We start from the raw sequence: 13,370 nt of genomic DNA on the forward strand, positions 1-13,370 counted from the left end.
TGGAAGACGACTAGATCAAACACAAAAGAACGACTCACAAAACACTAACAACAGACAGCGTTACATAAAATCTAAAATCGTTCATCACTAAAGGATTGTCTTTAGAGTAAATCCAGATTTTATTTTTCATACTGTAGGGTAAATACAGAGTATTCGTTTAAAAAAAAATAGTACTTATTGTCAATACTACAGGCAGAAACAAAATACACACACTTGCAGTTGGTCCACAACTGTAACAATACTATAGTGGTATTTTTGTAATGTTCTGTATTTGGCCATTTATGTCCTCTCTAGTGATACATCCATCGTGGGCAGTATCTCTTGGCATGCCTGATCCACCCCTGACATTGCTCTGCTGAAATATCTTGGCATCCAGCATTCATTGCATAGTGGTCATAAACCTACAGAAAAGAATTCCTCAGTGGGGTTTAGAAAGGGTATGGTGAGTATGGTGGTATAAACAATGAGGACATCCTTGGGTGTGCTGCAAACCACTCTGTGACAGCAGTGGTATGGTAAAATTCCACATTATCCCAAACCACAATTACTGAAGCATTTGTGCTCACTCACTCTCTCTCATTTTTTGGAACCAGTATCATCTACAGTTCATCAAGGAACAAGGTGAGGCGCTCTGTATTGTATATACCAATGACTAGTTTGTGTGATCACACACCATCATTGCCTATTGCAACACACATTGTAATGTTGGGCCCTCTCCGTCCTAGAACTTGCACCATCGCCGTTTGTCCTACAATATTCTGTCCATGTTGCTGTTGTTTTGTCAGATTAAACCCAGCTCTGTGCACAAAGATGAACACATGGGCTGTTTGCATAGCCTCCAACTCCAGGACTGTCGAACAAGAAAAACATATTGTAAAGATTACATTACAGTACCATATACATAACTTTGTTTTATCTTAAAAGCCACAACCACTAAAGAACAAGTAGTGTTACATTATATTGAATAGACCTCTTACCTGGACATATTGGTTTCGGAGTTCTTTTACATATACACTGTTCCTCTCAAATGTGACAGTGTATGAGCGCTTCATGCTTACTTTATGGATTCTGCCAACTGTGGTCATGCTAACAATTACCACATTGTCAAATGCTGTACTGCCTGCCATAACACTGTCCTGGATTTCCAGGATTTCAATTAATTTTGAGGCACTTAGTCATTGAATCATTTTGCATAAAAGCAATATGAAATGATTCAGCTTAGCCTATATACACAAATGTTATGGCAACTGTGTGTAGAGTTTTGAGAAAGTGATTTCAGTATTGCAGAATTAAAAAAAAACTCTTATATTCTGAGCCCGAAAAAATATTAATGCCATAAAACATTTATTTTAAAATATCAACAATTTTTTCAATATGTCATTTTCTTATGTCACACAGAAATGGTTTATGGTAGAGAAATGTCAATTTCAGAAATGGATTTAGCACTCCTAAATCTATATAATACACCAATTTTTTGTGCAAGAGGATTTTGGTGCAAATTAGTAAGATTAAATCATCTTCGTAAACCTCAAGTGTACTTATTATATGTGCTTATATACATAATTAATTCATTATGGTGAGTAAAGGATATTTATAATAAAAGAAGGAAAAACACATGTCTGTATTTTAGCATTTTTTATTGAAATTCTGAAAATATGTATACCAAATGTTTTTTCCTTTTTGATTGTTAACTTTCACAATGGCATTATATGAAAAAGAGGTATTCTGTCTTTCTGTATTTAAAGTCAAATTTTGAAGACTGAGCACAAATTAATTTTATTGAGAGATTAATTATATGTAACAGGACAAAGAAGCCTGTTAGCAAACCTATGAATACAGAATAATGCAAGACCAGAAGTATAAAAAATTGTGCCTTTATTGAAATGTAAACACACAGGAATGATAAACAATGGAGAACAAGTACACATAGGAAGATATCATAACAAAACTATGCCACCTTTCTGAACATATTAAAGGGGATGCAAATCCCTTAGCTACCTTGTGACCTGGCTCACCAGCTTGCCCACCTCAAAATACCATCAAGCACTCCCAAGTTTCATCTTCTTTCTCTCTCTTTTTTAACCCTAGTCTCTTTCTTCCTCACACCAGTTAGTCACTGCCCCAACCTTCCTCAAACTTTTAGACAAAGGCAGTGCACTGCCTTAACATGACCTTTTGGCCTCTCCTGTGCTGACTTCACACCAGTTTTCACACTGGAAGTTCTTCTGGCAGCCTCTATGCTCCCTGATTTAAAGAAGCAAATTGGTCCCAATTTCTGGAATTCCTGGGTGTTGTGTTGACAACTAATTGGCTGCAGGTTCCTCACATGCCTCATGTTATGTCTTACTTTTATAATGGCAAAAGGATTACCTGGTTACCTATCGTGTTATAGGATGTACTACCCCCTTTCAGCCAGGAAATGTTCCAACCTTCTACAATTCACAGTGTATACAAATGTACATTTCTTATACACACATATTATATGCACCTGCATTTCCTATCCAGACACTTTCTTTCAGAAAATAGAATTATAAATGTCAAACACTGATATGTCAGAATGTGGATGCAAACAACAAAAGAAAAACCTACTGATACTGTTTGACCCTTGAAATTTATAACACATCTAAGTGAGGCACAAAAGGCAGCGTGTGGCATACACATCTGTGGTTGCTAAATTGAAAGTGTAGAATAAGCCTCCCTGAGAATCATTCCATTCATTAATTTGGTTTTATGCTGCATATTGCACCACTGCAGGCTTTTGAAAAAACTGGATTGCTTCTTTATGTAATTGTTAAAGGACAGTAACAGCTTGAGTTGAAGTTCAGGATTTCAGTCATTGCAAAAATATAAGAAATATACTTGAATTTATCATAGCGTAGTTATAGATGAGGCATTTGGCAAACTAAGAAATAAATATCCTCTTGACCTATCGATATCTGGACATGTTAACCATGTGTTGTTTTAGAAATCAGTTTCTTTCAGAAGTATGCAAACTTGTGAAAAATTTGATGTGTAAAGCCAGCAATTGATTTCCTCGATCTCAAACTAAAGATTGAGTTGTTTCACATGACATATGCACAGTGTATGAAGAAAAGTTTCCTTTAGACAGTTTTATATTGCAGTGATTAGTAATTACAACACTTGAAATTAATGATTAATGTGACACTTGTCAAAAGTAGAAGAAATAAATCAATTAGTGAATTAAAAATTTGATAATTGGATTATAAATGCTGATAATTTATTTCTGGAGAAATACAATTTACTGTGTAAAAAGTACACAAACCCTGAACAAAGAATCGAATAAGGAGTGTCACATATTTTAAGCAAACATTTAGCATTCATTTTCTGTGTATTCCAATTTAACATGACATCATTATTAAACCCATTCAATCTAATTTGGCCATCCTGTCCTGACAGCTTTGGGTGCAAGACAGGAACCAAGCCCGGATGAAGGTAATCCATCAAAGGGCTGACACAAACACATTGCCACTCACCCTCATACCACATCAATCGCAAATCGATTTAAGATGCATGTCTTTGGTTTTGAGATAAAACAAATGGTTTACCCACATCAAAACCCCTGCCAATACAAGGCAAACATGCAAACTCCATACAGATTGCATTTATTTATAGTAATATTTTTTTTTCTCAGGACTAATGATGAAATGAGCAGATTAAAGCAGGAAAATGCACTAAGATCTCTTTGGTGAACAAATTTTTGGCTAATTGACCAGAAAACTGGTTAATTAATTAGTATGGCAAAATGTAGACAAAGTTTAGGGAAACATGTCTTTAGTCTATTTATCCATAATAGGAATGTTATAATGCCTGTCATCTTCTGTCAACAAAGTGATTGAATGCCAGTCTCTCTGGTCAACATCTACAAAGCTACTTTCAAATTCTTCTGTACCATACTTGGACAGTCGCAGTGCTCTTATTTTCAGTTTTAGTGTGTATCCAAGAAGAAACATCTCAATCTGCAAGATAAATAAGATGCTGGTTACTGAAACTTAAATAACAGTGAAAATAATTACAATTCAAAACAACCCTTTGCAATAATTACCAAATAAATACCTGATTCTGCTTTCACTTAATTATGAATTAAATAACAAACATCTATATACCTAGTAGCAGCTATTGATATTTTTTACTTAATACATTTCTCATACTACATCAAGCAGATGTTCTTCTTCTGTTATATAAACTGTTTCAAACAGACCCATTTGTATTAAAGTTCACAAAAACATCACAAATACCACTGTCTTCTTTATCAGATTTACTGCACAAAAGGATAAACTGATAACAAGTTAGATTAATAAAGAAAAACATCTTTCAGCTAACAGCACTAAGGCTAATAAACAGAACAAACAAGTGTTAGTGGTAATGTGATCACAACAACAAAATAAGATAAAGAAAATCTACTCCTTAACCCTCCATCCAGTTTATCTGTGGCTTCTGCTCTAGAGTATTATTGGGAAGGAGGTAAATGGTAAATCTGTGGTAGCCTGTACCCAAAGTCCGTACTGATCATTGAGCTTAATATATTTCTCAGTGGAGTTAAGGAATAATGGAATGGAAATTACCATAGTAGATAAAAATTCTGCGGTTGTGCATGTCCACAAATTAAAACCTATTCAAGCAACGCAGATATCAGATTAGAAATACCAGACAGCACATCACTGAAAATGAAATCATTAGATGAACTGAAAAACTGACATTAGGTTTGATCTCAACAACCCAACATAGCTTATCCCCTTCCTGGAACTGAATGCTTACACTCTTGTTATGTGTGCGTTCTATGCAGAGAATACCACATCAGAACTAGTGTAAACTAAGAAATAGAGACCACTATATGCAAGTTGTAAACATGCTAGGACAAAAAACAAGTTTCACCTAGGTCAAGGGCTACAGTGAAACGCTGAGTTAGTAGAAGTTTCAAGGAAATAGGTTTTGCCTAAATAGGACTGGTCAAAGGTTAGGCCTTAACACTATTGCATCCTATTGGACCAAGTGGTACATCACAGAAGCACAAGACTGTCATAAATTCAGGCTAATAGAGAAGTCCAGGAGTCTTTGTCATTCCACGCATCTATTGTTCATGTTGTATCAGCTTACTAAGTTGAACAGCCGCCTACTCATCTAGGTATTTTGGGTGCCAAGAATCCCAGCAAGAAGAGCTAATGTTCATCCTAGTTGTACTTGGTATAATCTGTCACACTCGTTTAAGTTTGCTTTTGTTTTAGGCACATCAAAAATGTTAAATTAGAGAATGTTTAATGCACACATTGGTTAATTTAAACATACGAGGGCTATTGTAGGTATTTGGGACACTCTGTTCAGATCAATTTAATAAAGAGTCTCAAAATGATTCACCCTTGGTCATTTCATGATGAAACAAAAGGCACAGGTTAAAGCTGCAATCTCATAGTTCATGTGCATTTTTCTTTCTATCCTGTTAGCAACCTAATGTCTCCAAAAGATAGAGTATGTACAGTGGGATATCATGTTACCATACTGTAAAATGAAAGTAAAAAAATACTTCCAAAATTGAAGCATTTGTTTACCTTCATAATGGTTGCTGTTGCACTTGAATTGAATAAATCAAATAAATGTTGGGATAAATTAGTACCAGTAACTTGTTATAAAGTTTCTACTTGTACTATTGTTTAATTTTGTTTCACAATATGTGAAGGATGTAGTTCACTTACTGTATGAAACTAGTATATCCAATATAAGTCTTTATAAAAAATTTTTGTATTCCCCAGACAAAAAATGTAAGCTGATTTTACTGTGCAAAAATCAAATGCTGTTCTTGCGGTATTACGTAATTATAGTAGCAGGGTAAAAATAAAACAACTGTTCACAACTCAGTTGGTCTTGATGTAAATGGTCAGTGCTTACCTGCTCCAGTCCGCCTGTGTCTCCAATGCAATTCAGATGATTCAGCATGAAGCTGACAGGATCTAAAGAAGTGTCACGCGCAAACAGCATCCTACAAAAGTTGGGGACATCTTGGCCATGGTTTATTCCTTCAAACATCTCAATTGCAAGGTACAGCATGAGGAACTTCACTGCCTCATAAATCTTATACTCCATACTTTCATCTGAAAATAGCATCTTGCATGCCTTTTCCCTGTCCTTCTTTTCTTTAAGTCTATAAATTTCACCCCACTGTGAAAACATAAATATAAAAGAAATGGAGCAAATTATAAATTGTTTGTTTGACAAGCATTTAAGTTGTTCCAGTATTTCTTTCAGTTCACTGTTAATAAAATGGCAAAGTGCCACTTTGGCCACTAAACCAGCTATACTGTTGCTTACCCCTTTGCTGATTGGTCGTAACTGCATTTCATGGTGTTTGCCTTTGGTAAGATAACTAACTGACAAACTCTTTTATTCTGGCTAGAGAGGAGCACATCCTTTTATATAACTACAGTATAATAATCACTGTTGTTTAGTAAGCAATTTGTTGTGACTTATACTACACTACTGGTATGCCACCTTTTCTTGATAATTAAATGTATGAGAAACAGTTCTTAAGAGTTTTAGAATCAGCCAGGTATCAATCAAATGTTCTCTGTTAACTGAACACATTAAACCATAGCTAATATTTTGGGTATTTAGTATCACTTTTAGTAGTACTGCATAGTTAGATTTTTTTCTCAGATAGATAAATGCTTAAGAGAAGCAATATCTAATCTGAGTAAGTGGTAGTATAGGTATCCCTAATAGTAGTATCCCTAATACATAATACCTGGAACCAGAAGTATTTAGGGTATTTTCATATTTTGGAATTTAGCATATACATAATCATACCTCGAGGACATCCTTAATCAATTAGGGAAATGCAGCCAAACCAGCTAAATGATGACTCACATGTAATTCATATAATTCATATAACTGAGCAGTCATTACAATGCATGTTGACAAGACAAACATATTAAACCTCAAAAGTATTGAATATGATGTATATACTGTATTTTAGTTCCATTTTAAAAGGGTCAATTTTGCTTATTTACATTGAAGAACTTTTTGGTTTTTCATCAGTTTATATCAACTACCTGTTGTCACTTCTCAAGGAACTGCCTGACAGGTCAAGAATATCTCTGCCAAACTTCATTACCATCATGCAATCTGTGCTGGAAGCCATTAACTGGCTGACAAGTCACATCATTCATTTTTCATATGGTGTGAGCATACATACATAACACATAGCATGCTTTTGCTAACATAAAAAGGCAATTTACAGCAGTGTCCGGTTTTCCTATTGTAATTGGAACAATTTACTGCACTCATGTTGCAATAAGGGCACCAAGCAAGATTGAAGCCACTTTTGTTAACGGTAAGCACTGACATTTAATTAACACACAATTCATCTGTAATTTTAACAGTGCTGTGCAGCACTTTTCAACACAGGTGCATTTTCATGTTAGACTGGGGACAAAGCTCGTCGCCTGTGTTTCATTGCTTAGTGGCTTTACAGGGAACCACTAACTCTCCACTCCCAAATCGTCAGTTGTGTGTGGTTAGTTGCTTTGTAGAACTCTAAGCTTCACAGGGGACTCCTCCATCCCCATCCAGGACGGAATAAATAAATAAATTTTTATTCATATCCACATTTTGACATAAACATAATTTTATCACACAAATCCAATTAAAATTTTAAAATCTCATGTCGGCGTTTAGAAAGTTTGGGATATTGGAACATTTCGGATTTTGGAATTTCGATTTGGGATACTCAACCTGTATTATTTATGTTACTGATCAATAATGAATGCACAATGAAATTAATCATATTATTAATCCATAAATTAATCTTATTTGATTATTTTAATATTCCCATAATTCTGTAAACTCCAAATTACCAAGCCACTTAATATACCTACTGAATTTCAAAGGATTTTGCCAAATTACTCCTATACACTTTTACACAATTAAAACTTTCCATCCTTCTCTTTTAAAACTCACTAAATCAATTATAGCAGAGAACCATAAGTAAGGAATCAGCTCTAGACTGGAGGGCAGTCAATTGCAGGCACACTTACTGATTCTGGGTCACTGTATAGTCAACGATGAGCTAACAATGCGTTTAGGATTTGCGGGAAAAGTAAAGTACATGAAAAAAACACAGATGAGAAGACAAAGCAAATTGAACACAAATGGCAACTGTGTAGAAATTCAGATTCAGTTAGTCTCCTGGAGTTGTAAGACAACAGCACTAGACACCATGCCTTTCCCAATTATATGTTAACTTTGATTATTACATGGGGTGATGTTTTTCAAATTATAATAATCTCACTCCTAAACAATTCTAGATAATGTCTTATTTATATTTAATATGCTCCTTCTCCTGCCCCGGCCAAAAAATCTATGGACAGAAACCAGAAAAGTATACATCTAGATTACATCATTAAATCAAAATTCATTGATATTCTGAGGAAATTTAAACATACTTTCAAAAATCAATATCAGCTGACATAACTACTTAAATAAACAAAAGTACTTAAAACAATTTTAAAAAGCACACATGATCCTAAACTAGAATTCTGAAAACTACAGTGTAGATGAATAAAAATGGTTATTAAATCCCTCTCTATGACTTGTTCTTAATATTATTCTATATTAAAGATGAACAGAGAAAACATTCTGCACATTATATTGAATAATGTTTAATTTAGCAAATAACAAATCTGCCATGGAAATTTAACTTTTGCATTAGTTGTTCTGATTTAAAGTTTAAAAAATGATAAGAGTGAATAAGAATAAGGTCACTGTTTGTCTTGTGTCTCATAAAAGGCAACTAATATATCTGCTCCAATACAACATTTGAGGGGAAGTAAAAGATATAGATGTGGTTCAGGCATGTGGAGCAAATAAAAGGGGGTGACTGGGTGAAGAGCTTCACTATGATAGAGGTACAGAGGATAACGCAGAGCAAGGCCAAAAAAAGGCATGGCTTGAGCTGGTGGTGGCAGATAAGATGAAAAGAATGGGCCTCATCCCAAAACATGCCCAGGACTACACAGAGTGAAAAAGAACTTGAGCAAACATGGAAAATGGGTGTTAAACCGGTTGATGATGACTAAAAAAATGATAAACTAGACAGTACAAGGGTACAAAAACCCAGTCCAGAATTTACTATTGTAGCATTACACTGTATTACTTCTTGTGTGCATCTCCTTAACACTAGATTTACCAAAGCCTACGGAAAAAGTTGTAATCCTGGCCCTCCTTAAATCCCTTCGCACCTCTCCGTCTGCATCTTTTGTGTTGCAAATGTATTGATAAGCACAAGCAGCAAGCAGCCTGCTTTCCCGTCCCCCCACCAACACAGAAAGGGCAGAAAGTTCTCTCAGCTCAAGTCTGTTTACCTGCGTGTGAATTGCTTAGAGTTGCATAGATTGAATAATATATCGTTATTTGGAATACATGCATTTCATGTGTGTTCCAAGTCTACAACAATCTATGTAAACACATATGTTAAAACAGAAACGTTTTTTTCATGTTTTAGTAACAATTGACAAAATTTAGACATGAAGTGTATAATGTGTGAAGCCTGAAGTCCAAATATCAAATAAACACTTTCACAAAAGGTACAAAGGTACTGAAGAAAAACAAACTCTCTTTAGGGTGCGACATTGACACACCCTTAATATGACCGTTTTGGTGGCGCAGCGGTAAGAACGGTTGACTGGTAATCAAAAGGTCGTCGGTTTGACCTCAGACCCCTCTGTTTTAAGTAGTGAGCTACTCTTATTCTTACTATTATAGATTAAAACCATACATCTGATTTGAGTCTGTAACAGCCAGTGTGATTTTATGATACTTGTAAAGGTTAGTGTTTTTTTTTTTAATTCAGTTTTATTCTCCCAGTCATGTTCACGCTCCCCCCGATCTGACAGTACTGTTTTCACATAAAGATGTGCTATAACAGAGGTGAACTCAGATGATGATAAGGGTTCTACATCGGAGAAAGAATGCATGTCGCACTTTTCCATCAGTGTACTTTGTATATAAAAGCCAGATCAAATTTTATTTACCTATTTACCTTGATTTATTTATCTCCCTACAGCGTAAAGTCACAAGTAGACTGCAGAACTTCCTCTTAATAATCTTCATGAAAAACTGTACCTTCACTACTTTACTTTTAATTTAAACATTACAATCTGGCTGTACAGTTTTGCTTTCCTAATCATCAGAAAACAGACTCAGCCTTAGCTCATGCTGTCAAATATATTCTAATATACTCTGAGACAATACTATTATTATTGTGCTCTTAGATTTAGCCATGCTGTTTTATTACCTAGGGTTGAGAATTATATATGGCTGTCACATACAGTTACAGGGTTCATTTCCTACTTCTCTAATTGCTTTCATTATTTACAGAAATGTGATGACAGTACTCCAACATTGCTGTGTACATACTGAAATGGTATCCTTTGTTGCTCTGTACTAACATTATTATTTTCTTTCAACATGCTGCCCTTAAGAGATACAGTTTGAAAATATAATATACACTATCACTTATATGTGAATGACACTTATCAGTCTAGCATAATTATATGCTCATAATGAACTGCTTCAGTGAGTTAAAGCACTAGATGAACGATAACTACTTGTCTTTAGAACTCAACAATACAGAAATGTTATTAGTGGGTAGAAATGCTGCTATCAATAACATAATACTGTTATCTTTATATACATTCTGTTGAAATGTCTTTGACTTTATGGGGGTTTGATTTGACTTGAACATAGTTCTGTAAAATCTGAATTTCTTATATGGAATGTTATTTGCTTTTAATAAATTAAATAAAATACTAAAAAAAGAAATATCTTTAATTTATCATTTAGCACTTAAATTACTACATAATAAAACATTACTTTTCCACCCAGGGAATAGAAGAATATGTGGACATTTTTTTACCGTGTAGTGTTCAGTAAACTTGACACCTTCAATTTCTGCAAGGGGAACTGGTTACTAAACTGTTTTACTGTCAGTTGTTTCCAATCATTCTGTTTAGGCTGTGTTATTAAGGAGACCCAGATATTTTGATGTACAAGTATGTAGCGAGTTGCTGGAAATATTCTATCAGTCAGTAAAAGCCAGTGTATTGTTCTGTGCTGCAGTCTCCTGGGGAAGCAATTTGAGCTCAACAGATATACAATACCCGAACAAAATTATCAAGAAATCACAGAGCTAAGCCTGGACACACTGTAAGCTGTTGTGGAAAAGTGGATGGCATGAAAATCCCCTTCATTCCCTGCAAATGGCACCGTCTTGGAACACTTTCAGCCGCAGACTCATTCCACCATAGTGTGCTAAGAAATTCATCTGAGGATCTCTTCTGCTCACTGCTATCAAGCAATTCAGTGCTTCCTCATGATTCCCCAAACTAAATGCTGATACAATACTCTTTTAAGTTCACTTTGTAATTTCTGCACAAGATACACTATTTGTTTATATATTTATTTAGTTTGTGTTTGTTTTTTGATTGACTGTATTATTTGTCCTATGAGTCCATATCCTTGTTTTTTATGTTTTTCCTGCTGTCTGCATCTAAATTTTCCCTTGGGATTAATAAAGTTTATCTAATCTTAATCTAATTCCCAATGCAATTAATTCCCAATGTAGTCACGGCAATTGATCCTGACACAACATGTAACTCTTCTTGTTTTGACTTTACTTTGGGCTCCACGTAACTTCAAGGTCATTTTTTAAATTTATTTTTAATGTTTAACATTATAAATGGCTTTGGATGTCTTTACTTAACAGAACTTAATGCATACATTTAAGAGCTCACACTATAATTGTGACAGCAGACAGCAAACTCCGAGAATAAATAGAGCTACTGTAGGAGGTTGCAAGCTAGGCTACTGGGCTCTGAATGTTTGGACTGATGTACCTGCTAATGTAAGGAATACATACGCATTTAAATCCAATCTGACAGCTTTAGTCTCGCATAGCCTAAATAAAACTGTTTATATTCCACTAATGTCTATTAATTATTTTCTTAAAGAAAAGTATAGTAAGCAATACCAGGTTTTGCTAACCTTATCAAGTCTCAGTAATTACTGACCAGTATCAGTCCATTCTGTTTCACAAATTATTGACTAAAGCACAGGTTGTATGAAATTTTAGGACCCATGTGATCATTTGGGCTACACAAATTAAACTAAAAAATATCCCATATTCTAAGGACTACTGTTAGCATATTTCAATATATCAATATGGAAATATACTGAATAAAAATGAAAATAACCCTTTGCTATTTATGGTTGAAATTAGAGGTTAGATACATATATCCATCCATCCATCATCCAACCCGGTATATCCCAAATACAGAGTCACGTGGGTCTACTGGAGCCAATCCCAGCCAGCACAGGGTGCAAGGCAGGAAACAAACCATGGGCAGGGCGCCAGCCCACCGCAGCAGATACATACACGTCATTTAAATTTTTGCCACCATCACAGCATTTTTATTTCTAAACTTTATTTCTAAGGCAGTCTATGCCTCCAGCTACTAGTGTGTTCTCTTTCTCTGGAACACATAATTCTTACAACATAACATAATGTGCCAATTGACAAATGCCATTAGACTAGTCATAAACAAATACAAGTTTAGTAACAAAATTCTATTCCTATGCTAAAATTTAATCACAAATGTTACAAGCCTTTGCTTTCTACCTGAAAGGTAAAAAGATTCTATTTTCGGTCATGTTACTATGAATTGACATCATTTTTCTTTATTGGATCTACATTTCTGTGTACTCATTACTGTACACTTCCTTGGCATATTTGAAATTAGTAGGCATAAATTGCTAATGCCAGTGTAGATAGATTACAGTCAATATTCTTGTTGTATGTCAAAATTACAAGAAAATATAGATGGAAAAAAGGATTGGTCTGCCAACTAGTATCAAAATGGGAATCAAGGAGCAGGTGAGCAAGTACAGTACACACAACTAACTAAATGTCCGCAAAAGTCAAAACAATGAATGGTCAGGGATCAGCAAGCCTAGCCCTGGAGTGGCACAATGTGATTTTGTTCAAATTAGTTTATTGATTTAAAAAAACAGCTCTTTCTTTTATGAAAGCATATTCTTGGATTAGGTCCTGCTTTTGTTCTGTTATGTTCATATCAGTGGATGTTTCATTTCCCAGAGAAAATCAATCAAGTCCTCCAACCCATTCAGTCCAATTCATGTTTGTGTGGAGCTAAAGTCTATCCTGGCTGTACTGGGTGCAATTCAGGGAACTGTCCTGGACTTGACACCAGTCAATCACAGGGCCAAATTAGAATCATCAATTCACCTAATCTCCACATCTTTGGGAATGTAGGGGGAAATTCAAAGCAACCAGGTGGAAACCC

The 13,370-nt window shown here is 35.0% G+C and overlaps 1 protein-coding gene across 1 annotated transcript in view; it reads right to left on the bottom strand.

Annotated features, from left to right (window-relative positions):
* Positions 1–1,858: 1,858 nt before the first annotated feature.
* The window catches only part of LOC120530405 (inactive ubiquitin thioesterase OTULINL-like), a 77,546-nt gene continuing 66,034 nt past the window's right edge, over positions 1,859–13,370 (bottom strand). The window contains exons 7-8 of the mRNA XM_039754884.1: positions 5,902–6,171; positions 1,859–3,977 (exon numbers count right to left, since the gene is read on the bottom strand). Of these exons, the coding sequence (XP_039610818.1) occupies positions 3,798–3,977; positions 5,902–6,171 (450 nt within the window). The 3' untranslated portion in view covers positions 1,859–3,797. The remainder of the gene's footprint in view (positions 3,978–5,901; positions 6,172–13,370) is intronic.

Source organism: Polypterus senegalus, chromosome 5 (genome assembly GCF_016835505.1).
Source record: "Polypterus senegalus isolate Bchr_013 chromosome 5, ASM1683550v1, whole genome shotgun sequence".
Classification (NCBI taxonomy): Eukaryota; Metazoa; Chordata; class Cladistia; order Polypteriformes; family Polypteridae; genus Polypterus; species Polypterus senegalus.